At 40.8% G+C, this 27,738-nt stretch overlaps 1 protein-coding gene across 2 annotated transcripts; it reads left to right on the top strand.

The window, feature by feature from the left end:
- On the top strand, nucleotides 1-27,738 carry MYSM1 (Myb like, SWIRM and MPN domains 1). Of its 2 annotated transcripts, none has more exons than XM_090048251.1 (20): nucleotides 1-96; nucleotides 6,806-6,881; nucleotides 6,986-7,056; nucleotides 8,134-8,211; nucleotides 8,371-8,397; nucleotides 8,748-8,826; nucleotides 10,543-10,641; nucleotides 11,424-12,196; nucleotides 13,654-13,784; nucleotides 14,584-14,687; nucleotides 15,606-15,683; nucleotides 18,729-18,817; nucleotides 19,358-19,412; nucleotides 19,499-19,549; nucleotides 20,425-20,499; nucleotides 21,028-21,216; nucleotides 22,081-22,213; nucleotides 23,916-24,021; nucleotides 24,698-24,752; nucleotides 25,762-27,738. In XM_090048251.1, exons 1-20 carry the CDS (start codon nucleotides 23-25, stop codon nucleotides 25,927-25,929), a joined length of 2,511 nt encoding a protein of 836 aa, XP_089904377.1. In that variant the 5' UTR covers nucleotides 1-22; the 3' UTR covers nucleotides 25,930-27,738. The 2 variants fall into 2 exon arrangements, with proteins under 2 accessions (XP_089904377.1, XP_089904376.1); XM_090048250.1 differs by having other exon boundaries at nucleotides 24,695-24,752.

Below are 27,738 nucleotides of genomic sequence, written 5' to 3'. Positions count from 1 at the left end.
TGAGCCAGCGAGAGCGGGCATCATGGCGGCCGCGGAGGAGGCGGATGTGGATGTCGAGGGGGACGCGGCGATGGCGGCCGGCGGTGGGCAGCTGGGGTGAGCGCGGGCCTGGGAGCGGGTCGGGCCCGGCTGCTGCCTCCGAGCCTGCTTCTGCGTCCACTGGCCGCGGCGTTGCCAGGTCTTAAATGGCAAACGTATCGGAGCCGCCAAAGGACCGGATTTGCTGAAAAAAACATCGTTCACTTGGGGGGGGAGTGCAAATGTGTGCGAATAAGTGTGCGAGTAGGTGTGATTGACTTCTTATTGCTCACTGTAAGATGCAAGTGAGTGAGGCCCAGGTTATCCATGTTATTTATTTGGAGGCAAGGAGTTGTGCTGGTGTCAGCCTCGTGGCCGTGTTTGGGGCCAGGAAGGGATTCGCCTCCACGGTCAGCTGTGGCCTGAGGGGGGAGTTTGCCTTCCTCGGTCGGGGGCATGGGTCTCGTGAGCCGAGACCGACGACGTTTCCCAGAAGGTGGACGTTGGTTTCCCTGTGAGTGGTTCAGGCGTTAGGTCTGTTGCTTCAGGGGTGCCGATGGTAGGATTATGTCGAATTTAAGTTGGATAGGGATGATCCTGCCTCGGGCAGGGGGTTGGATTGGGGGGTCTCTTCCAGCCCCAATTCTCTAGGTTTCTTTGGTTCTCTATGATACCCTCAGATATGGTTAATCGCTTACTGAATACAGCTTAAGTCACTTAGAAGCATTGCATTTCCACCAAAAGCATTGCAGGGCTCCCAGTAGAAACCACGAGAGTATTAGGCATTCGACCAGTTTCTCCTGGAACAAAGATGGCAGCACTGGGAGGAAAACAGCCTCTCTCTGACCTGGTAGAGGTCTTTCCAGGGAGATTTTCTCCTGGGAGAGTGAGTGCCTGGATGCTTCTCCCTTTGCTTGACTCCTCCTGGGGCTCAGGCAGAGTTAAGTGGTGGAGAAATGCTTCTCTGTGCCCTCCCAAGCCTAGTGAGGGAATGGCTGCTGTTTGTCTGCCCCTCCCCCCCCCAGTCCAGGGAGGAATTTGAGTGGCGGGGAAAAGCTGCTGTGCCTTCAGATCAGGGTCGCCCTGATCTGGACAATGGGAATGGGGGGAGCGGTGGAGGCTGGCAGGAAAGGAAGATGCAGCTGCCTGCTGCTTTCCATCAGCTTTTGCATCAGAGTCCTGAAGGTGAGAAGCACTCCTTGCTCCCTGCCCACTCCTCAGACCAGGATCCTTGGCATGAGGAGCATGCACAGACTGTGCTGCGCTGCTTAGTCCGTTTAGCTCCTGGGCACTGGGAGCCAGGCAGAGTGAGCAGACGCTGGCCGTTCCCTGTCCTATCCTGACACAGGGATCCTGGGTGTGAGGAGCAGGTTTTGCACTGCTGCTCCAGTCTTTGTCCCCCAGGAATGGGGGACTAGAGCAGGTAACCCTGGTCTGAAAAGCACAAGGGAGGGGGCATCTGCAGACTGAACACCTGTATTGCTTGCTTTCCTGCAAACATTTCTAGCAGTGAAAGTTTTGAATGAATGACTGTTCATGGTCTCAGTTGACTTAGCTGGTGGTGTTTAATGTACAGGCAGTCCTCAGACTTAGGACACAATCGGTTCCTGAAAACCGTGTTTTAAGTCGAAATATTGTAACTCGGAACCCATTTTCCCATAGGAAACAATGTTATAAATGGGGGATTGGTTCCTGAACCAAGGCCCAATACCCTGTTTTCACCCAAAATACCCCAAAATTTTGTACACTATCAATTATAGATGAGTAATATAGTTACATTAATGTATTTATATTGTAAATAGCAATCAAATTGATTTGGAAGGATTTCTTTGAGGTGACTTTGCTGGACTTTTTGATGGGTTCTTGGCTGGCGTCTTCACAGGAGTCTTGGCTACAGGTTTTTCTGGAGTCTTATCTGCTTTCTTAGAGAGAGTGTCCAAGGAAGTGTGGACAGATGTTCTCCAGGGAGATGGGCAACTCAGCAAACTTGTTCGCTGGTGTGGCTTGGCGTCAGATCAAGCGTAAAGTTGAAACTGATGTCAGAAAGTTGAAACAGGGTGACAATTTATAAACATTTTAAGTATGAAACGTTGTAACATGAAACATTGTAAGTTGAGGACTGCCTGTACTTAAGTAGTTATTTCTGTTACTGTAAGGCTTGTTCCTTAATTCCCTAAAGCAGGGACTTTCCAACTCCTTTTGCCATGTACTTTTTATCTGCAAAACATTTGTACTCATACCTCTGTCCCAGGTGTCTCTGTATGTCAGCTCCTTAGTTAGGAAGAGTGACATAGACATGAATACGTGGCAGCAATGTTACTCACTGTGTGTTGTTGACCAATCAAAAGCTCCACCATCATTATTAAAATTTTAAGTTTGTACCTTGTGGCAAAGCACCTTGTACCCCAGTTTGAATACTACTGCCCTAAATTATTGATTCTATCACAGTATGGGACTATGTTACGAATAGTTTCATGCATAAGTTATCAGCTCTGTCTCATATTAAAGACAAAAATTGAATTTTAATTCCATATTATATTTCACTTACCAGTTTCCGTTTGGAAATTTTGGACCTTTATGAGGCAGTTTTTATTCTTGTTTTACAAATGGGGAAATCAAGGCATGAGGGTTAAGGGAAGACATGGGCTTTTTCTGCTGTTACAGTTGAAAGTAAAACTTCAGTCTTCTAAGGGCCTGGAAAGTTAATGGGGGGAGGGTGGTAAAATGAAAGAAATGAAAAAGAAAAAAAGAATGTTAAAAAGAAATTAGAGGAATAAGTTAAAGAATGTCTCACGCAACTTGGCTAGCTGGCATGTGCTCTGCAGGCTGTTTGCATGGGGTTGCCCCACTACGGGTGGGAGTGTCACATCCCTTGGGGCAGGAGAGAAACTTGCCCTGGAGTGGCATTACTTTAAGCTGCCTAAAGTGTGCTTAAAGCTAGTTTCAGGTGTTAATGTGTGGACAGTCCAGGGGTTAAGGTCCAGGAGCTGTCTAAAATTAATGTGTAACAAGGCCCTAGCTCCCAAGCAATTCTTATGTCTTTGTTTATCTATTTGTTTCACAAGTTCACTTCCACTTTTAATTTTCAGTCTCTCTCAGAAAAAAAAATTACTTTTACTAAAACAAATTGTTTCTGGCAGTACTTTACATGTGTATTTGCAGTGAGTAGGGAGGCACACAATTAATAAGGGCTCTGACATCTGGGAAAGTATTAAAGAGAGGTTTGTTTTCTTGGGGTTACCCTTTATGTTTAGTAAAATGTTAAAGAATGGGTCTAGAGAATATAATACTATAATACTGCATTAAGTTTTGGATTGGATTCTATGTACTTCTCATGTGAATGAATACAAGTTACATTATAATTAGGGACCTATCAAAATTGAGGAAGCAGGCAGCTGACTTTGCTGGTCAGTCTCGGGGCCAGCCGCCATTTCTGTGGGCTTATCAGCAGGGTCCTCCCATGCCTGTGGCCAATGGGCTCTGGGATCCTGCCCTCTGCTGTAGATTGGCAGGTGGCCCGAAACCGCAGCTTGATTATAGGGGTGCATCGATAAAGATTTTCGTGGCAGATATGATAGCTGATTATTAACCAACCATATTGGCCAGTGCTGATCCTATAACCAGTTTACTTTAAAATGACATAAATAAGCTTTTTGTTTTTTGCAAGCTCCAGTGGCCTCCTGTGTCGCATGTAACAGTGTACTTGCACTTAAAAATGGCGGCTCAGCGAATGCGCTTTAGTTCAAGTGCCACTGCCACCATTTTTAAGCATGGGGGCGCTTATGAATGGAGCAAGGGCGGATGCGGGTACCTGATGTGGGCTCGAGGCTCTGCTCTGCTTCCTTTGCCCCAGGAGCTGTGTACTGGCCACATGCACAACTCGCTGCCCCCACTGCTGCTGGGCAGGCAGGGAGCACGTAGCTGGCTCCCACGGGAAAGGCAGCAGAGACCCCTGAGCCCACAGCAAAGAGCCTGCATCTGCTCTGTGCACGAATCTGGAGGGAGCACATCCCCCCACACAACTCCCCTGAGGAGTGCGCGCGGTGCTGGAGAGCTCCGCCCTTCCCACGCCTGCTGGACTGTAGCTTCGTTCTTCCTGCCTTGGGCCTGGGTCACAAGCAGGACTCCTTGCAGGCTAGAATGCTGCCCACCTGCAAGGGGGAGCTTGCTGTTCCCGAGGGACCCCAGGCATCTGGGGACCCCGGCCCTGCGGGGTGGGGAGAGGGAACCCAGGTGTCCAGGGCCCCGGCCAGAAGGCATAATGATCAGTTAACATTATCAGCTATAATGACCAAAAAAGGTGCTAGCCCATAATGTTGTTTCCCCTTTTATCAGTGCCAAACTGATAGGCATCAGATATATGGTGCACCTCTATTTAATTACCTGATTAAACCTGTGGAAGCCATTAATTGACGTATTATTAAGCAATCTAAGCATTCTATTAAACTTTAAACTGAAATGTCTTATGAAATTAAAGTTATAAACACCATGAAATGTAACTAATGCCATTACCATACTTTATTTAATGGTGTTGTAAAAAGGAGTTTACTCAGTGCTAACCTTGAGACAGGCAATTCATGCTAGCTTTTAAAAGTTAACATGTAGCATCCACCAGCAGTCACTGCTGACATCTCTAGCTCTGCAAAGTGAACGCTTGTCTCTACGTGGAGATGGCACGTTCGACATCCACGGAGTTGATTGGGATGGTGAGACAGCATTTTACTAGTGTGTGCAGATGTGGAAACCAGTTGCCGAGTCCCAAAAAACGCGTAAGCATCTGGCACTCCTTGACACAATTTACATAAGTGGCGCATTTCTTGTCATGCTGTTTCCCCCATCCAGGGATTGATTTAGTTGGTTAGCTGAGGGTCACAGCTCAGAACAGGCACCTAGTTGGGGTGCCAGGTGTGAGCAGCACTAAAGAAGGAGACAGCTGGTTGTCTGAACCATGGTGGCAGTGTTGGGTTGTACCTGTAGTACTGGTTCAGCTTTACAACTGTTGCCTGGAACAGGTCTCTTTTCCACTGAATCTTCACGTTGACAGCTTAACAGTTCTTGTGACACCATATCTTCGACCCGACTTATCAAATCTATCAGCTCGTTTTGTGCACGGCGCATCACAACCTGCCAGCCTTCAAATCATAGTAGAAACTCTCTGAACTGGGTGGCATTTTTACCACAAACTTCACTTGATCTTGAATGGTTCTCTGTTCCAGGAGACTGCATAGCTTAAGCACGCACTGTGCGCCAGGTGTGTTTTCCAGCACCTCGCGCACAAACTGGTTGTAGTACTTCATGTGCTTGTGTGGCAACAGACCATGTTGAACCACGAATTCCACCTGGTGATCTGATCACAGGCTCAGATGACAGCAAACGCAGTTGCATGTGGGTCCCCACTTTGACTGGCAAGGGAAATCCTATCCCGGCGCTTATGGCCTGGATGGTGCTTGGAGGGGGACACCGGGCTGTCTGCACTGGGGAACTGAGTACACTAGATGCTGCTTTCTGAAGACAGGATGTGCGCAGTACAGGTGATGTTAATTGTTTTGGGCAGCACATCAATTCCTTGGAGAACATCAAAGAAAGCCTTGCACATATACATGGCATTATCGGTCAGAAATGCTGCGATCTTGTTCAGTTCTAAGCCGTAGTTGATGACTGTCTTCACTACAGCCTGAGCCATGGTAGATAAATTGACAGGTGTGCAGTGGACTGGCTCTGTTTGAAAAACAGCTGTCTGTCCAGCTCCCAAGTACAAATATAATATGTAGCACATAGTTACCTTGAGGACATCATGGCACCTTCATTGGGCATCATGGAGAAGGAGTCATACTCTGCCAGTGGTGATTTTGGGGGCTGTACGTCTGAAGCAGTCACTGCAGGGAGACAGTTTTGAAGAAGCTTGTTCACACATGCAAAACTGCCAGCCTTTTGCACCTTTTTGGTTCAGGTAGTCCCTTAACTTATGGTGATCAAGTGTCCCCAGTGGGATGTTCACCACTGCAGAAGCCTCCACAAGGGAAAGTGCTGCTGCTCACCTTGCCAAGCTGCTTTACGTGGTCCTTTTAAAGAGTGAGGGCATGGTCACTTGTTTCTTGCTCTGACCTTCGGCCTCTGCAGCAGCCTTTCGGTTGATGTGAGCCAAAGACTCTAAGCGTCGATCTACACTGGTTTTCAGAGGCACGTTGTAGGCAGTATAGAACAGCCTGCTTCCATCTCTGTGCCAGATTCCTGCAGGATATGGCCTTGCATAGTCCAGAGCTGAAATGTATTTGGCCCTTCTGGAGAATTTCTTCACACTGTTCATCCCTGCTCAATCCTCCTCGGGCTGCAGCTTGTCTCTGGGTGCTGAAAAGGTGGTGCCAAAACCCTGTTGCTTTCCTGCCTGGCCAGGGCTGGCACCTGTACTGAGCCTATGTCACAGGCTTAGCCTCTCATTTGTTCCCCCTTACCCCGCTCTTCGCTCCTGTGCTCCAAAACTTCAGGTTTACCCCCCCCCCTTTTCTTTCCTTGTTGGTAACTTAATTTTTTTGTAGTGAGCCCACCAAAATCATGAAGGCCTCTGTTTTTCACAGCAAATGCTTGATTTTGTGTTTTCTGCAAAAAAAAAAAAAAAAAAAAAAAGAGTATTGCCACTTCCGTAGGTCCCTAATTATAATGTTTCAAATTATGGCTCTTCTGACAAGGTACCTGATTTGAAAAAAAAAAAAAATGTCATTAATAAAGATGTACATTTTTATTTTCTGATATAGTTTTCCCTTTAAAAGGATTGGTATTTTTATTACAGAGATTATGGCAATACTGCTTCGGGCTTATTGCAAGATCACTACCTCAATTCATCTTGGAGAACAGATAACGGCCTTGTAAGTCATTCTTTAATGGATAGTGCCTCTTTCTGAGAGCTTTTTATAGCATCTGGGTTTCCCCGCTTCACTGTTTTTAAAATACAAATTAATATTTTTTCCAGCCATGGACACTGGATAGCACCATCAGTGAGGAGAACAGGGCTGTTATTGAGAAAATGTTGCTGGAAGAAGAGTATCCTTTCATTGGCTTGTTTCTGTCTGTTCCTAGAAGGACATAGGAAAACCCACGGTTTTGCTATGTAGTAGATATATTGTGGACTGATCCGCCCCGCAGCTTCATTTGACTTTAACGAGTCTTTTTTCATGTCTTTTTCCATCTTCATTGCCGAATCCACTTTAATACCTTATATGGGTGTTATGAAGATTATTTAATGCTTGTGAAATACAGTCCTTTACTCAAATGACTGACTCTAGATAATTGCAAGGCATTATTTCACGAAAATGTTTTTCCTTCCTTTTTGTGACAAGGTATTTAGCAGAAGTCACAGATTTGTTGGACTCTGACAGGGCCTTGCTATGAACGCTTCTGCTGTGACCTTGCCTGAATAGCCACATCTGCACCACCCGAGCCCCCAAGAGAATGCTCTGAATGGCATATTTTGCCACTTAATATGATTTCTAACTTCCAGATAGTTCAGTTGTCCTGACCTTCATCAGTCTTGTGATTTATTTTTTTCCGCTTCTTAATTCCATCTCTTGTTTTTGATGATAAAGGTCTTGCAGTGCAAGGACACTCTACAGCTAGTTTAGCAAACACTTTACGGGCTTTTGCAATATGAGCGCTCTTAATGTTGCTGACACAACTAATTTCAGCAAGATGACTGGATTAGCAAACATGGGCTGCCTTGTTTCCTTGTCCTTTTTTCCTTTTGGAGTTTAGTAGTATAGAAGAAAACACAGATTTAAAGTGAGAGTGTTTTTTTTAGGGAAATCACTTATTCAGACATGTATTGCAAGGTGTTTGAAAGGAGAAGAAAATTACCCTAATACAGTTTCCAAGTAAAAGGGAAAAAGCTATGGAGGAAACAGACTGGTTGACTTTCTACACCATACACTCGTATGATTTTGAGTAAGTGAAGTAGGCATCCCTTCATTTGTTAACTCAGTATCTTGTAAAACATTCAGTATTTCAGTTCTAGTTTTGAAAGCATGACATGCAATAAATTACAAATGGGTATAGTTTGACAGAATGTTTACATGTGTATTGTTCTGTTTTGTGCATCCCAAATTTCCTTAGCAGAAATGACAGGTATTATTTGTCAAATAAATCACTTCCAGAAAAAATATGGCTTGAACAGAAGGACGCTGAAAAAAAGTCCATGAAAAGGTGAAATCCCTTTTAGGGGAAAGTAATGGTGAAAGATGAAACTTTAGGAGAAATGTGATGATTCTTTAATTATGTATATATTTAAATATATACATGTTTGCTTAAAAGAACAGGAGTCACTACTTAACTTCTGGTTGAATTGTGTTTTATATTTTGCAGCCCACATAAGAAAACAGGAAAGGTCATGTACGTACTTTTTAATTATTGAATTGTATTTTTAAAGGGTCTTTCTGATTTATGTTACATTACAGTGTATGTGCAAGGTATCCACTATGAAAGGTATGTTTGTATCGCTTCTTTATCAGTCTTGTATCTCTAGCTATGTTGGATTGTTAAACAACAGTTTTATTTGTCAGACCACTTGTAGTCAAATACAAATATCTTAAACACTTTTTTTTTTTGGCTGTAGCACACATCCCCATCACAAAACCCCCCATTACAGTTGGGCCCATGCCTGCTTATCCCAAAATTACTGCAAGTTATTTTAATTTGGAGATGAGTGCAAGATATTTACTTGTATTTACTTATTCTTTTAGGGCACGGTCACCTACGAAATCAGCTAGTTACTCACTGAAATGGACAATAGAAGAAAAAGAGCTGTTTGAACAAGGACTAGTAAGATAACATATTTTTGGTGTTTCGTTTTATTTCTGCACAGCTATCACTAGGCCATCTTAATTGTTAATGTTTTTTCATAAAAATAGTTCTGCTTTAAAATTTTAAAAAATGGATACCATGACATTGCTATTTTTGTTTAACCTTATGGCATGGCAAATCAGGCATACTTAGGCCATGGTCCTACCCTCAGACTAGTGGTAGATGCACCATACTGTCAGGATGGCTTGGGCTGAGCACACAAGTTTTTCTTGCATAGGATTGCTTGCAGGTTTGAAACAATAATGTCCCAGGTCTGCTGTCTTTTGTCAGGTACAGTATTACAATTACTACACAGCAATTTAAATGAAAATATCAGTTTAGTGGGAGGCAAGGATTTTTTGGGGTTGTATCTTTTATTGGACCAACTATATGGTATGAATAAAATTAGATGAGCCTGTCTGTGTGTTAGATCTGATGAAGGATGCCTTGCATTTGAAAGCTTGTTTAACTTTATCCCGTCCATGCATTTGGTCCAGTAAAAGATATCACACAAAAATGTCTTTGCTTCTCACACAATTCCTGGACCACCACGGCTACACTATGATTCCGACACTACCAAATTTAGTAGGACCCTGTTAATAGAAACTAGCCAATTCAAGTTTGGTGCTTTTGACACTACTGTAAGCTGTCTGAAACTCTTTATTTTATTTCCATGCAGGGCCTAGCACAATAAAGTCTCAACCTGTTCAGGCTTTTGGGCACTAATATAGTATCTGTAATAAATGCACCAAGTTGTGAACTGGCCTGCTGATTTTGTGACTTACTAATACCTTAGTTACTGCTTGGATGGATGGATGACTGCCTGTTATGTTTTGACTTTTTTGCATGGTTTTGGTTGGCTGTTAAAGTGGTTCAATAAATTGAACTTGCATATACAGGATTAAAATGTAATTTGTCGTAAAACTCTGCAAATACTGCTAATCCTGCAAATACTTAATTAGCTTTCCTGGGATTCTTTCTGATAGTAGGCACTCTTCTCTGTATTGTGTTCAAGAGCGATTTCCAGGTAAGGAAAGGTACTTAGTGATGCTTCAGAGAGCATAGTTTCTGGCTCTCTGGTGCCTAGGTAATGGGATTTATTTTTTCATTTTGAATCACAAATTGCTTCTGTAAACCCTTTTTTTCATGTATTAAATTGATACAAAATATGATAAATGTATTAAATATGATACAAAATAAGGTGACAAAATAGTGAAGGATGACAAAAATAGTGAGGGGGCTGGGGACATGATTTATGAGGAAAGACAGGGAACTGGGCGTATTAAGTTTAGAGGAGACTGAGAGGTTATTTAATAGCTGTTTTCAACTACCTGAAGGGAGGTTCAAAAGAGGATGGAGCTACATGGTTCTCAGTGGTGGCAGATGACAAAACAAGGAGTAATGGTTTCAAGTTGCAGCAAGGGAAATTTACGTTAGATATTAAGAAGAATTTTCTCACCAGGAAGGTAGTAAAACACTGGACTAGGTCACCTAGATAGGTGGCAGAAGCTCCATCCTTGGGGGTTTTCAAAACCCAGGTAGACAAAGCTTTCTCTGGGATGATCTAGTTGGGGCTGGTTCTGCTCTGAGCAGTTGGACTAAATGATCTCCTGAGGTCCCTTCGAAACCTAACGTCCTATGATCCTATAATGTGTTAAAAATCAGTAGTGTTTTTTACCTCTTTTGTTAAATTAGGCTAAATTTGGCAGAAGGTGGACCAAAATCGCCAAGCTGATTGGAAGTCGCACTGTTTTACAAGTGAAGAGCTATGCACGACAGTTTTTTAAGAACAAGGTAAAGTGCAATGTCTTTTTTTAGTTACCAGGAAAAGCAGTACAGCAGTATGTTTCTTTACACGTACTTGGAAAGAAAACATGAATATGCGGTGTGTTATCATTACACCTTTACCTTGTAACCTTGCTTTTAAAAGAAAACATAAAGTGTGCTTATCTATACATTTAGGACCAAAATCTGACCTGATTTAGGTATGAATAAACAAGCAAAGTAAAAGGGGGTTAGGAGGGTCTTACCTTGTGTCAGGTGTTCTGCAGACACTTTCATTCAAGAAAAAGCCACCTCACTGTAGTACCCTTCTAGCACGGAACAGCAACTGACATTCGGCCAACTTACTATAGAGCAACTCGTGCATGGTAAGTAAGCCCTTACCTCCCCCTCTTGCTTAGGATATAGGTATGGACAGACAAACAAATTAGAATTATTCAAATCTTGTTGGCAGTCCTTTTTTTTTATAAACAATAATAAATAATATTTTTGGTTTTACTGATGCTTGTAACTTGAGTGAATTATTTGACTGAAAACAGATTTCTCTTCAAATACTCAGAAGTTTGAACTGTCCAGTATTATTTCAGCTCTACATATCACCTGAAGTCTTAAACAATTTTTCTTAAATGCCACTTGAATTTATAATGTTGTATAAGCACCTAACAGTCTTTAAGTTTTTACTTAAAAAAAAAAAATAACTATCAGAAAGCAGTAGTCCTTTTCATCTGTATTTCATCTGTGCCATATGTTGGGGAATGCTTAATTTTTCTAAAATCCATTTATATTTTTATCAGGCAAAGACTGACACTGAAAAAGAGGACCAGAGTGAGTACAGCAGCACTAGCTTTCCAATAGATGATGAGAATGGAGAAAAGGCAGAGACTTGGGCCCTTACAAACCTGAGGGGCCGTGCAGACCCCAACCTAAATGCAGTGAAAATTGAAAAACTGTCTGATGATGAAGAGGTAGACATTACCGATGAAATGGATGAGCTGCTTGCTTATGCACCCCAGCAGGAACCTGAAAAGTTTAAATTAACCGATAGTCACAAGAGTCTAATTCAAGAAACTGGTGGAAGAGAACACACGTGTTCTTCTGCCTACAACTCTGCGATTCCTTTAACTGCAGAAGACCTCTTAAAGACTGAGCAAGGCAAGGTGGAAACACTGGAACTTTCAAATGTTGTGGTGACTTGCTCTGAGAAGCAGAGCATCAATGGTGATGAATCTGTGAAATCAGAGTATTGGCAATTTAACAAATTTCCTGAGAGAAATGAGCAAGACCGAAGAGGAACTTTTCATGGCAGCAGTCAGTGGGCTGGTCAAGAGCTTAATGAAGAACAGAAGGACTTGGCTGATACCGAAATGCTTTTCCACGCTTCCCACCAAGTGGATGAAGAGAATCAAGAGGAAGCAGAGGAGCTTAAGCCACCAGAGCAGGAAGTGGAAATTGATAGGAATGTCATCCTGGAAGAAGAGAAACAAGCTATTCCTGAATTTTTTGAGGGACGGCAGGCCAAAACTCCAGAGCGCTACTTGAAGATTAGAAATTACATTTTGGATCAGTGGTAAGATAGATATTTTGATTTCATTTTATGAAGTAAGTCATTAAGTGCTGCTTTGCTGCAGTTAGGATAGAGAGGTTGTTTGGTGTTGACGGCCCAGAATACTGCTGTGATGTTTCGGCTGTTTTCACAAGATTATGACCAGTGCTACTTGCTTCCAAGCAGATGACCCCTCGTCTTTTCTGTCTTCCTGACTTTCTTATGGAGACATTTTGCAGTCAAATATTTAAAGAATGGTGGAGCATTTAAAGCATGTTCCAAACAAATGATGTTTATCCAATTGTTGTGTATTCAGTGCACTACATTAGGCAGGGAAGAGAAAACAGAGCAATATTAATCAGTGTACAACATTACAACTATATGGTTAGGGATAGCTAGTGGGGAAGCATACGAGACTACGGGCATGTTTGTGATGCACGTTTTATGTCTTTTGAGTCCTATCCTTCAGATTTTACTGACACTGAAGCCATTCCTTAGTTAGAGCTCTAATACCTACTGATTCTTTCCTCTTCTCGTGTAGGAGACTGGAAGACTAAATTTATAGCAAGAGTGGTCTGTATTAGCAAATAATACTGAACAAAACCAAACCATTTTTTTTAAATTAGTTTTTTCTAAACGTGGAGTAATACTCAGACACTTGATTAATTTTCCAATGCATTTGATTTGAGCCTTTTTAAGGAACCTATTTATTGCTGTGACGGGGTAATTCACCAAGTGGTTTGTCTTCCTGTGGCTTCATTTTGATTTGTAATTTTATAAGCTTTTAAAATGTTACTGTTTCCTCTCACCTTCAGTTTAGCTGCCTTAGAAATTAATTATTGCCTTATGCACTAGCTCCAGGGTAACTGTAAGCTTTTGTATTTCTAAAGAAAAATGTAATAGACATCCAATTTCAGTTTAAAAAGCAGTAAATGTTAGTGTCACAAATTAATGTGCAAGAATCTCTCCTGTTTATAAGTTATTTGCATAGGGTAGGTACAATAATTGGTTAATACTGAACATGACAGAATAGTTGTTTGGTTTACCGGGGTTACGCATTTCACGTCAATAAATTAACTGCTTGCTGGCACTAGTCATTTTTGAGAGCTGCGTTTTACGCTGTCTGCTTTGTATGCGTGCAGTGGAATGTACCGAAGGTCCAAAAACCATAATAAACTTTCACATCTGTGAAACTAACATTTCTTTGTGGATTATATGACTGGTATATTGTTGCACATACTGTACAATCTTACATCATATGTATATTTTTGGATCAAAAATCATATCGACTGTTAGAATTGTTGGGGTGAGTGCCAAATGTGCCACGTAGCAGGAGTGTCTTAATTATTCTGTAGAAAACAAAAATACAAATATAAAGACATGTTAAATGCCTTCAAAGGAAAGTTAAAGCATACTGTTCTTCTAATATTTGTATTGCTTCATTTCCTTATTGTTTGAAAACGTGCTGTGCTTTGTTTCAGGGAGCGATGTAAACCCAAATACCTGAACAAAACTTCAGTACGCCCAGGCCTGAAGAACTGCGGTGATGTTAACTGTATCGGTCGAATACACACGTACCTGGAATTAATAGGAGCAATTAACTTTGGCTGTGGTAAAAAGATTTTACTTTTAATCTATTCAGGACTTTAGCCTTTATAAATGCTAATGTCTGTTTATAGGTTAGGTAGTTTATACTTTTAGATGGGGTGTAAAAATCAAGTGGGGGAAACCTCTTTTCAAAAGAATCTTTTTGTCTAAATTTACTCCTCATGAGTTGCAAGTTTATTTAGGACTGCATCAAGTGGTTCTGACCTTTTTGGGCTCACACCTTCGCTGTAATATATGTATCAATAGACTATTTATTTTTTTGACTTGGAAATACTTAATAGATCTTCACAAAGAAAATAGGGTTTGGGGTTTTTTTTTTTAAATTTTTACTTTTAACTTATCAAAATGCCTTCAGTCCTTAAATATAGATTCTGGTTATTTCTTGCCATTTCTTATGAGTTAGGAGAAATATACTTTATTGAAATGATACTGTGTAAATTATCTCTGTGGCTTACCTGATGCTGGTTTAAGTGAAGTACCACATTTTGTGGGTGAACATGATCTTTACCCCTCACCTGAGTTTGACAGTCTTTTTTTGTGAGTGTGGAGGGCTCCCCTTGAGAAGTATAGTACATGGAATTAAAATGTTTGATGTTAGAAAATATTAGAAAATTCACAAGTTAAAACTACCTTTTCCTCTTTAAGATTGGTCTCCTGAGACAGCATTCTTTTGCCTGATCAAGTAAAGAGACTTTTAATTGTGATTTATATTCAGTGTGGTATATACCTTTACCAGAGAGAATTAATGACTAGATTCAAAGGTTACTGAAGCATACTGTGTGTCTGTTTTTGCATCCTTACAGAACAGGCTGTATATAACAGACCACAACCAGCTGATAAAACACGATCCAAAGAAGGCAAAGATACTATAGAAGCATACCAATTAGCTCAGCGTCTGCAGTCTATGGTAAGTTAGAAATACAAAGCTACATGTGACAGTGTTAGGGTGTTTTTTGATTTCCACTTTCCATGCAAGGCATCTCTTTCTCTCTCGTGGAGTGTTGATTTGACTGTCTGAGCAGTAGTGTTGCTCTCTGAGAGAGAGATACATGTGAAATACCGTTCTATTATGCAGTTGGTTTCTAAAGTTCCTTATCTTTCCTGCAGGGAACCTTCAAAACCAGTGAAATCTGCAGACCTGCATTAGCTGGAAAATATTGGAGTTTTCTGTTGGCATGTTGTTAGGATGCCTAATTCATGTGCTGTATAAATTGACCAGGTTTCTGTAATAATTTAGAGCTTTTACACTTATGACCAAGTATATATGAGATTTTAGAAATAACTTACTGCTTCATTAAATAAAAAGGCTTGCAAGATATTTATGTAAAAATTGTATATTGCCTGGTTTTATATTGCTGTACAGACAGCTTGTATATTTAATTCATTGGTAGAATAAAATTAAATCAAATCCACTAACAATAAATGGAAGGCATGGGAAAGGAAATCCATAGCAGAGAAGGAAAGATTATCATATGCAAGGAAAAGTTATACCTTATATTGTCCGCATTATTGTGTTACAACTGTGCTGCTGTCAGAATTAGGTAGGTTTTGTGGCTCTTTTACTCAGATGTCACCCTGTATTTTTAAAAAGAAACATGGAAAATCCTTACTGATTTATTTCTTGATGTTTTGCCAAGTGTTGAGTATATTCCAAAGTAAAGATCTTGTTATTCAGTGGGATTATTCTAATGTAGAACTGTACTTGAAGCACTCATGAGACACTAAGTGGTGGGTTATTGTTTTATGGCTGGTTAAGTTCAGTAAAGGTCAGTGTTCGGCAGAGCGTAGCCTGATGCTTAACCTGGTGTTCGTTGGCTTGTTGCAGCGTACAAGACGACGGCGCGTGCGAGACCCTTGGGGAAACTGGTGTGACGCCAGGGATTTGGAAGGCCAGACTTTTGAGGTAACCCTTGTATTTTTTTAATTGTTCTGGTAGAGTTTAGTCTGAGACCAGATGGAACTTCATCAAACAGGATAAGAAACTACACTGGTGTAAGAAACATTAAGATTACCTCATCTTGTGGAAGCAGTGGTTATGAAGTGGTATTGTGCCAACTCTTAGGTGGTTGGGCTAATAGCAATGACTGTACTTTTCTGTGTGAGGTGTTCATGCCACAAATGTGCACAGCCATACACTATGTTTGTGTTGTGACCTCACAGCATGCCACACACTTTTTCATTCTAGGATTTCATCAGTTTTGTTCTCAGTTGCTGAATAGTTGCTTTTCATTTTGAGTCAGACTTGCTTTTTTCTTTTTCTTTTCTATATCTTGTGCGGATTTTAAAATATCAGCCATGTCTGAAGACCGTGGCTTTGTGTAATATCCTTTCATTGCAAACTGATATTAATATGTTACACAAGAATGAGAGGGATGGTGAGTGAGAAGCTGACCAGCTCTGCCCCCTTTTCCCTGGGTTTTTTTAAGCTTTAAGATAGGCTTTTATAGAAGGAAGGCTATGTGCTTTAATGTGGGGGAGAATCAACGCATTGGTGACATACCCAGGAGCCCTCCAATTTATTTAGTCATTGCCTCTGCCATTGAAAGACCAGGCTTCTTTTTTTATTACAGTGGATGCTTGTTGATAACATGATGGTGTAACCATATTATGTTCATAAGCAGCTGCTGGTGTTATAGGGAATGTCATCTGAACACATGGTAAGGAAAATGTTGCTAGCTAACAACCATTGCTCTTCACTGTTGGTGCAAGCAGATATTGACTGCAGCCTAGTAAGGCAAATCAGTTATAGGAGTGGGAGTAAAACTTAGGCCTTTTGGTTTCCAGCCCTTTACTTATTCCCATAGGTCAAGAATGTAGACAGGCAGTTTAACTTTTAAGTAGCAGTGCTAATGCTAGCACCACCTTGAGTTGTCTTAAGATAGCAGTGCTCAACCTTTTCTGTCTGTGGGACAGATGAGTGGGGTGGTGCTGGTCCATGAACCCACATGTCAGGATTGGGCTCTGGGGGGCTTGGCACTGCTCCCTTCCCTTAGGATTGTGTTCCAAGCACCTGGTACCACTCCCTCCCACCCCCACGTACTGGGATTTTTCTCTAGAGGCTTGGCACTATCTCTTCCTGCTGCAGTGTGCTGAGATTGGGTCTAAGGCTCAGCATTACCCCTGCCTGTCCCTGGGAGTTTGGTGCCACCCCTTCCTCCTGAGATTGCCCCCTCTTGCCCAGCATACTGGGATTGGGTCCTGGAAGTCTGATGCTGCCCACGCCTGACACTCTATGAAGGATTTAACTGTTCTACCAACATCATGCTGGGATCAGGCACCTAATTCAGCTTGCAGGGCCCAAGGCTCCCCATGGGGATGGAAATTTGGCAGTGGGAGAGAGTGGTAACCAGTTTCCCACCACTGAACTTCCAGAAATGTAGGGAGCCCTGTGGGCTGCATGGCACAAGCCCACAAGCTAATCTGGCCTGTGGACTGGTGGTTGAACACTCTTGCCTTAAGAGAGCGAAAAGTTTTTCTGAGTTCAGGAGTACTTTCCAGTGCAGATGATACTAAAGTATTTAACTGTTCCTCAATATCAAAGCCCGTTTTAACTATACAGAGAAATGTCTCTTGTGCATCCTTACTGAGCTAATCCTACAGTGAGTGCATAAACTACATGTTATCCAAGTCTTCCTGTGTTTAAAAGTATATTGTATTCAAGTTCAGAGTTTCTGAACTACTTTCTAACAGCTCAGGCTAGTTATAGACATTTATTCTTCTTGCAAGTTAAGCACGCAAAAAGTGCTTCACGATTGTAACGAGATAGACATTCATGGAAAATAAAGTGGTTTAAAAATGGCATATCGTGCTCTGAGTTAGCCCTGGATGGATGTGGTATTGGACTAAAGTGCTTTACGTTAGAGCATTTTTGAACATCTGTATCGCATCCCATCTTGAGTCAAGGTAGGTCACATTCCTCTGGCATCCCAGCAGTTCCTTGTTGGGTGGCTTGCTAGCTTTGGCCCGTACTCATCTGCTCCAGGCAAGCACTGGCGTAGGCCCACCTCTGGGCTGTCACAGAGAGGAGACAGAAAAAGCTCCATCTCCTCTCTGCACAGCTGGGTGAGGGATGGAGGAACAGAGCACCTGTGCTATGTTGGCCTCTCTAGATTGCTGGTTTTGGGGAAGGGGGAGGGCTTGTGCCAGGTCTGTGGGACAAGAGGGCTGCTTTCCCTCACCCCCAGTTCCCAGCCCAGCTTTTTGCTGTGTTGGGTAGCCCTGTGCTGCAGCTGTCAAGAGGCTGGGGTGGAGTGGGAAGGGAGTCTGTACTGCATGGGCCGCCCCCCCCCGCCGATTGCTTACAGGGTGGCGGTGCTGGAGAGAGGGGCCACTCTGGCAGTCTTCTGGGAGGTGTGAGAGCATCCCCCACCTGCTGGCCTCAGTAAGTATGGTCAGAAGGCTCTGGTTCCCTCCGCCCCCAACACTGAACAGCAGACCTGTTCAGTTTGCTCCCACTCGTATACTGCTTTAAGAAAAGTGCAATAGAATTTTTGCAAGGGGTTTTTTGAATGTCTGTACTTAGTCTAAATGTTTGAATGACTTTGAATGTCATATAAGACATAACACGGGAACCAAGAATTATCTTTGGACAGGCAAAATGTGGAAGTAATTCTTTTGCCCAGCTTATTATAGTGAAAACTGTTCTTATGACTTTAACTGTTATGTTTGCCTTGTGTATATATAAAACACGCCTGCTATTTGCTCAAACCTGGGTTAGATTAATCAATAGATGATAGGAAGCATGTCTTGCATCTTCTGCCAACTGAAGCTGTTCTAATGCCTCTGTTGCTGTTGTCACATGATATATGCTGTTTCAGTGTAGGTACAATAACAAAAGCTACAGACGTGGCATGGTGAGACTATTCTGTGTTTTGAGATACAGAAATGTGTTGAGCTAGCCTGGCAATCCTGACTGAGGCACTGTGTAATTAAGATTGTATTTTTTTAGCATCTCTCTGCTGAAGAGCTAGCCAGAAGAAGAGAGGAGGAGAAACTTAAACCTGCAAAGCCTTCTAAAGGATCAAGACAAATGAAAAGGTTTTTCTTTTTGGGTCTGTGTGTCTATAATACCCCTTTTGGATAAAAATAATATTAGTAAGCTTGCACGCATTCCACAATTTAGGATGTAAATTATTGCTGTGTATATAATAAAGTAGTGGTTCTCAGCCATTTTTAGACTTAAAGCACCTTTCCATAATGTTTCTGAATTTAGCAGTATCCCAGATTCCAGGAGATGTGCAAGGCCAGGCCAGGAAGCCCATTAGGTTTATGTGACCAAGGATCTTGCAGCCCCCTGGGGTACTTGGGACCCCAGTTGAGACCCACTGATATGAAGTCTGCTTTAGAGTCTAGATTTTTAAGGAAAATTTATGCTGCAAATATAAATTACAAAATTTGTCACATCATTCCTATGTGGAAAATGAGGTTACAGTAACTAAACAGTCATTCAGGTGATGAGCAATTCCAGTAGTAAAAGAATTCAGATTATGCCTACCATGTCAAGGAGGCAATAATATTTATCTAAAGACAGCGCTGCTAACATTCCTGCCTTTTTTGAGATTTTCTTTCATTTTACAGTTCCTTTGATCCCTTTCAGCTGATACCTTGTTGTTTGTTCACTGCAGAAAAACAGGTATGTATCTATTAAGGGAAAATTAAGAACATTTCTGCATTCCTTGGCTATCTGTTTTATACTCATGATCACATATATTGTTTCAGGAACCATTTCAGGTGAAAGTGGCTTCAGAAGCACTCCTAATAATGGACTTGGTAAGGATTTAGCATTGTTTGCAATGAACTGTGGTGTACATTTTGGTATTTCCTAATTTTCTCCAGCTAGCTTCCTTCCCGTTCAGTGCTGAAACCAATGGTTTGCTATTGAAGAAACTGGAAATTGCTGCGTGTCTCTTTACAGTTGTGTGTAATGCTTCTGCAAATCATCTACCGGCATGAGTGGCTGTTAGTGCCCACTCTGTTTTCAACTGAAGTCAGCTGAGTCTGATCATTTACTTGCATTAAAAGCAGTGCAGACCTTAGTCATGTCCCTACTTCTCACAGTCTTCATCCTCTGTACAGGCAGTGGCTGCAAAATAGATACCTCTTCAGTGTGTGCTGCATCCTTGGGATCGTTTTTCTGTTTGCCTTGTAATCTAGAAGTTTGATACTGGCATATTTTCTTTTATGCCAGCCAGTTCCAGTCTGCCTACTTACAACACAGTGTTTCTGTTTTTCAAAAGTGGTGATTTCTCCAAGGAGGAACATTGTGCATTGATAGATATGGTACAGCCTCATTATTACATGCCTTACATGAACTTTCCCAATGGCAGGAACAAAGTTTTTCATTAGGATGAGCAAATTACCTTTTGCCCTTATAGTGAACATCCTCTTCACTGATTTTATTTTTTATTTTTTTTTCTCACTCTCATGGGGTTGTACTATATACAGAACACATGCATGCCTAAAAGATACCTTTACTTATTAGCTTTATATTACAGTAGTCATTGTTCAGTTTTTTTCTCAACCTTATTAAGCAACATATGTATTATAATTATAAAGAATATTTCATTATGAAAATCCAAAATAGGAGCAGTTACTAAAAATGGTTAACAAGTACTGTAAATAATGCTTTTTTATTGTATCTTCAGCATTCGCATGTTTCTATGGCAGAAGTAATAGGCTTGTTAGGAGGAAGATACTCTGAGGCTGATAGAATTGTTGAAGTAAGTTTTTATGGTATATTTATTTTTCATTTTATTAAAAGAATTGGTTACATTTCTTTGTGTTTAACAGTACCTGTCATTTGCATCTATGCAGGAAGTAGCATCCCTCAGATTACTGAACTTAGTTTTAAAACAGATTTGAAATTCAGAAGTCAGTTATTGTAATCTTGAAATTGCATGAATTTTTGAGGCAGGGATATTTTATGATAATTTCTTTTATTGGACCAACTGTGTAGATGGGATAGCTATAATGTATATCAGAATGTCTTGGATTCAAAATCTAATCTCCTATCCCATTTTCACAGTTGGTCCAATAAAAGATACCACTCTAAGAAACCCTTGCCTCTTGTATAATTTCTGGATCTTTATGGCTACATCACTCTTATGCTCCTTTGTATTTTGAACTAATTTACAGAATACCTAGTTGCCTTTTCTCTTCCTCTTCCCTAAGAAATCTAGTGCTTAACACTGATTGGATTTAAATTTGCCTCTTGTTCCTGTTTATACATATGAGGATGTTGTTTACAGATTTGTGCAGCTGAACCATGCAATAGCCTAAGTACAGGACTACAGTGTGAGATGGATCCAGTATCTCAAACGCAGGCTTCAGAAATGTTGGCTGTTAGAGGATACAGTGTTATTGGGTGGTATCACTCTCACCCTGCCTTTGACCCTAATCCTTCAATCCGAGATATTGATACTCAAGCTAAATACCAGGTAGGTTTTCTGTGCATATTTTAAAATGTATCTATTATTTAATATGCATCAATACAATAATGGACATAGCTTGCACATTTGGAAATTGTTTGGGTTGTAAACTGATCTGTGGCTTTCAGAGCACTAGGATTCTTCATGTAATTGAAGTTCAGTAATGAATTGAGGGTAAATACAGGCTACATTTCTACATATGCATGATTTAATCAGTCTTCCAGATTTTTAAGGATATACCAGTGTTCCTACCTTGTACTGTGTGTGTGTGTGTGTGTGTGTGTAGGTAGGCAACCATCTGTCGTCTGGATCATGGTGTATGCATACAGTCTAGCTAGGTGCCTGATGAATCTGCTTGTACACAGTCCTGCAACCGTCACACCAAGACCTTTTGACACGCATGCTGAGGCAAGAGTATGGAGGAATGGAGGCTGTCCAAGACTTACCATCTCCCCTTCAGACCATTGAGATAGCATCCAAAGGCCAGACCAAGTCCAGATGTTCAGTGCCTCAATGGTTATAGCTTCTGCCTGAGAGCAACAGATAAGAAAATAAGTGTTGCTGACTGCCCGGTACCTCAGCAATGGCATGTTTCTGTCAAGGTGATGTCCCTTAGCCTTTCTCCAATCTAGGAGTTACCCACAAGGCAATGGAGGCTAGGGTTTTGAGGCACCCTGTACTTGCCTTGGTCTGGAGGTTGCAACATTATGTATTTTATAGGACCTACCCCACCATGAGTGTTGCCACCAGGCCTTCCAGTCAGTTTATGGTCAGACCCATACTGTGTGTGTGTGTCTAAATAAATAAAGTATTTATACTGCATTTAGAAAGTATTAAGTAGTCATTTTATTTATTTTTCCCTTTTTTATTTAGAGTTATTTCTCCAGAGGTGGTGCGATGTTCATTGGAATGATCATAAGTCCTTATAACAGAAATAATCCACTTCCATATTCCCAAATTACTTGTCTTGTTATTAGTGATGAGATTAGTTCTGATGGCTCCTACCGTAAGTATCTGAACCTATGCCCCTTTCTCCAGGTCTCTTAATGCTTTTGGTTTTAACATTGTATACATTTAAACTAGGGCTTAAAGTCCCTTTGATGTTTGAAGCTAGCATGTTTTCCAGATAATGGAAACCATTTAAATTATTAGTTTTTTTTTGTAATCTTAATTTTCACTTAAAAATGAATAGTTCAGTGCTTTTGTGGATGCGCAGAAACCTACCACCTACCAAACGTAAATAGGTGTAGAGTTGTCTTCCTGACTTTGCATACTGACATCTTTAAGGGAAACGTATTGTCTACTTGGACACTTCCTGAGTACTCTGGGCAGAGTGTGGATCACTTGGTGATTCTTGATTACTCTGCTGACAGTCTCACTTGACCCAGTCCTGCCACCTTGACTTTCTTGAGACTTGGAGTTAAAGTACTTGTTTAGGCTGCTTGGCCTCAGTAATTCTCTTCTGTTTCTCAGGTGATTCTGTAGGTAGCTTCATGTGGCAGATCGGTACAGGAAGAAATAACCTTCATCCAAACTGTTATTTGCTAGCCTTTTGGAAGTTTAAATATAAGGAATTTACAGAATGTTAACAATGGAGATGGAAATCCCAAACATAGATGGTTATTTTAAAGAAAAAACGACTCATGTTAATTTAAAAATGACAAAATGTGGTACATAATATATTTTTGAAGTAATTTACAGAACTTCAGTGACTGATTCCACGTGGGTCAGTGAAAGTTCTCTAATAACTGGATGTTCTGTTTTCCACATTTAACTCTGCTTGTAGCCTCTGTAAAACAGGGAAAATTATTTCATTTCAAAGGCAATGAACAGAAATTGGAGTTCCTCATCCATCGTAAGTGTTTTAATTATGGGTTATCTTACTATTGAAAATTCACTTTGCACTGGTTTGAACATTTTTCATATCTGTAGTATTTTCAGATAGTAAATTGTAATAGTTGTCTTTTATCTTTCAAGGTGTTGACAGAAAGCAGGTGAATCAGTTCATTATATTCTTATGGTTTTGAGAAGACGTGTATTTAATGACTTTTTCTTTGGAATTTACCTTGTTTTCTTTTGGACATGTGGCCTACTAATAAGTTTCCTCCATTCTCTATAGGTCACTACCTTAATTTGCTCATCTTTTACATATACCCTTAGTAATCTGAATACATACTTTAAAACTGAATTGTTTCTTCTGGATATTTTTAAAGGCATAATATTTCTGGTGCCTTTAAATATATCAAGACCCTTCCCCACTAAATTTAGAGTAGTGTCACTATACTGACAACCTTACACAGCAAAAGAGACTAAATGGGGGAGGTTAGTTTAATACTCTCTATATATGCCACTGAGACACTGGCAAAGGTATAAGAAATATGACTTAAGTATGGGAAACTGGCAATTTAAATTATAAAGCTTACTTAGTTTTGCAGTTTTCCTTTCTCAGAAGTTTTCATTTTGTCTGTCTGTGTGGCAAGATTTAACTAAAAATAAAATACGTTTGTTATAATCCGTCAGTGTTCATTTTTCTGCTGAACTTGAATTCAGAGCCTAAACTATTTCTTGATGTCTCTAACTTTTTAGTAGTTGCAGCAACAAGCCTAAGTAAAGAATGGACAGTCAAAAGAAAGAATATTGCTTCTACGTTTAAAGGGAGTGGTAGATGTAAAAGAAAAAAATGATAATTTTATTTTAATGGATTACAGGTCTCCCCTACAAGTTTGAAATACAGCAGATGTTGGATGAACCTCAGTGGGAATTAGTGTTTGAAAAAACAAGATGGATAATCGAAAAATACCGGCTCTCATATAGGTGTGTGACTGATGATAACAGGGGTGCTCAACTTACCGTCCACAGGCCAAACGTGGCCCATGGAGCCTTGGATTCCAGCCTGCAGGGCTCCTGACACCTTGGGAAATTTGGCAGCAGGGGAGCAGTGGCAGTCCTGCCATCCCCCACTCCACAAAAAAAGAAATTACAAGCCCTGCAGAGGGGCCCAGGACCCTCTCCCACACAGCCAGATTGGAGCCATTCCATGCCCTCTTTCCTTCATAGCCAGGTTGGGTCTGGGCTGCACCCCTGTCTCCCTGTGGGGCTGGGCCATGTACCTTTCCTCCCATAGGCCATCGTGCACCCCCTTGACCCCCACCCCTATCCCTGTCCTGACTCACGGGACTAGATAGGGGCTGGGCCACAGCCCCTCCCCTCCCCTCCACAGGGCCATGTTGGAGCAGGATCAAGCCCCCTTCCACCATGCAGCTGGACTGGGGCCAGGCTCTGCCCCCCTTCCCCCTCTGATTGACTGGATGGGACCCTGCCAGATCCTGCCTGTGAAGGGATTGGGCGCTGCTCATCTGGCCTGCCAGTAAAAAAAACAAAAAAAACAAAAAAAAGTTGAGCACCACTGGCTAGCAGCATCGCTTTTAAGATGAGCTAAATTGCAACTTATATATATGATCCAGTGATCTTGTATTTCTTCCAACAGTAGTGTCCCCATGGATAAAATCTTTCACAGAGATTCTGACCTGACCTGTTTGCAGAAAGTAAGTATTTTGACTTTTTAAAAATATTACTTTGAGTTCCCTTAAACAATCTAAAGTTGCAACCAGGAAGTCACAGCTTTAGGCCAGTTGCAATAAATCAGTAGCTCTATTTTACTATAACGAGAATGAGGTTGACTTGATATTTCCAAACTTGCTGTTTATTGTTGAGGTTCAGGGCAGTGATTAAAGCCATATTTAAAGTATTGACTTTAAGTTGGTAACAGGAGAAGAGCAAATTGTGGTTTTTTCTGTGTTTGATTGCTGTTAGGATCAGCAAGAATTTTATGCATGTTGAGAGAAGAATAAACTTCCTACATCCTTGTTCTGCCACTTTTAAAGTGGTGCTGCACCATGTTTTGCATGCATAAGTGAGATTTTTAATTTTCCAGTCCATGTAATCATCTTTATGACATTCTAAATAACTTAAGTTGTAACATTAATTGCACAAACAAGACAGAAAATTTGCCCAAAGCGAAAAAACACATAAACAGCAGACATACACAATAGTTGTATACCCTTATTTTTCTCCCGGCATTACTTGTAGATTTAAGTAGGTTATGAACAAACTGAACTGACAGAAAGAGCTTAACCACAAATTATACAATAGTTAAATTCAAATGACTCTTGTGCATTGTATATTTTCTGTAGAATATATATCCTTTACTGCCAATGAGATTATTTTAGCCTTGTACTTCATAGCCAAACATTTTTAGCACAAGCTGATTGCCAACTGAGATCACGAAGAATTTTTCTTCATGGCATAAAGCTATGTTTTGCTTTCGTCCAGAGGAAGAGCAGGCAGCTGTTAAGAGTCAGGACCTGTAAATAAGGGAATCACTGGTCTGTTTTGCAAGGAAAAGTCCTATATATGATTTAAATTGCAGTCTGCAAACCGGGTAATGAATTAAGGTTTACTCTTAGAGTATTTATCAACTACTGCTTCTCTGGGGGGTTTTCCATTTTGACTTGGTTTCTGAATTTGAAAATGCTACTTTTCTTTTTAAACCAGCTTTTGGAGTGTATGAGGAAGACTCTGGGCAAGGTAACCAACTGCTTCATCGCTGAAGAATTCTTGACTCAGATAGAAAACTTGTTCCTTTCCAGCTACAAAAGTGAGAAGCAGAATGATGCAGCTGATGAAAACAAGAGCATGTGTCCAAATGAATTGCTAATGTGATGCCTTTGTCAAAGTGGAAATTTCAGTTGTTTCAGCTTTTCCAGCATTGTCTTGGTTGACAATAATAGTGATTGAATCTGGTGTCTCTGAAGTTCGACTGTTTCAAGACATTTTGGAAACTGCTAGCAAAAATATTTTGATTTACATATGAAACTTTTAATATTTCCAGTCAGAAAAATAATCAGGTAGTATTGTAGACTTTGTTATAACTACTATTTAGGAGGGACACGAGCCGAAATAAAGAGTATTATGCTTCAGTCCTTACTGGAGAGAGTCTCCCCCCCCCCCCCCCCCCCCCCCCCCCCAGTGTTTTGGTCTCAAATTTCTCTTTTCTATTGTCAAATACACAGGTATTACATTTGGAGTAAGATGTGTGCATCAGAGGAAAGAAATTTGCTTGTGTGCTCTAATTTTGGGTAATTCCATGGACAGGAATGGTAACCACTTCAGTTTTGTTCTCTGGCTGAGTCCCACCCCCCACAACTTTCCTGCTCTCTACTCTTACATTTGTCTTCTGCTTAATCCAGTTCATTGTTCTTCTCTGAGCTGTTACACATAACTGTTTTCTAGTAGATGGTTATGATTTGTCACTTTGGGTTGCCAGCGTTTCCAGTGGAAACAATAACTCTTGCTTTATCACAGGTTGTACTCTGTCTGGTCTTCTGTATTACAGGGAGATAGTATTACCTTGTGCTATCAGATCATCATGATCTCTCGTCTAGTCGCCAGTGTTTCCTATGGAAACAATAGGTCCTGATTATTACAGGTTGCTACCATATGGCAAAATCTAGTGCCATATTGTGACAGCCAGAATGTTTGTCTGAAAAAAAATTAAGGAGTACGCCTTTTGTATTCATATACATTCGGTGTTCAAAGCAGTTTAAGTAATACATGTGCTGTTCATATCAGCTTTTGCCATAATTTTGTACAAAGGATATCTTTGTGTATATTAGAACTATATAAAGCAGATTGATGTATATAGAAAAAAGTTTCAGGAAACCATAACTTCCAGTATGTTATCAGGTGTGTGCATCAGGAAGCTTCCTTCTTGAATTGGGAATAAATTGTTGATTTGTTTACACTTACTATATATTCTCTCTCTAAAGAGAATATAGCCAAAATGTCTGACTTGTTTGAAAACTATGAAGCAATCCAGAACTTCGCTCCATTCCTGGAGAATGGGAAATTCAAGCTAGTTTTTATTTATAGATTTGGCTGTACATAAAGCATGCGATTTCAGGTTCAAATCTGTAACTACTTCTACCAACCCTGTATGCTCAGATAAAATCTACGTTGACCTGTAAAAATAAACAACACAACTTTTGCTATTTTGAGATCCCATTCTGGGTAAGTCTTCTCCCAGCAAGGCGAAACTAACTCCTGCCACATTTTCTATTATTAAGTTTAGTTTCTTTCATTTCAAAGTGAAGAACCTGATTATAGGAAGATACATGGATAGTTTATAATTGGAGACTTTTTTTCCAGTTTATTGAAAGCCCATGGATGTGATGATAGTAGAGAACCTTATGCTTCTCTGAATTGTGTACATTTGCAGATAAGAGGCTTTATATACCAGAGTGATATGTATAGTTCATTAATTTAAAAAGTGCAATCCTTGCAGTCTGCAGACCTTTCATTGCCCCTAAATGGTGTATGTTGTGAAATGTCATCTCTGGTATTTCCAAAGTAAAAGTATTGCATGGCTGTCGATATCTCTACTGGTAAACTCTGCCATTTGCTCACAGATGAAACTTCACCCCTCTCGACTTAAATTTTGGAGTGTTCCATAATAAAATATTATGCTACCAA

This window comes from Crocodylus siamensis, chromosome 5, assembly GCF_052110815.1.
Source record: "Crocodylus siamensis isolate JL-2025a chromosome 5, ASM5211081v1, whole genome shotgun sequence".
Lineage (NCBI taxonomy): Eukaryota > Metazoa > Chordata > Crocodylia > Crocodylidae > Crocodylus > Crocodylus siamensis.
Note: the sequence above shows the minus strand (reverse complement) of the source record. Positions and strands in the feature narration are given on the sequence as shown.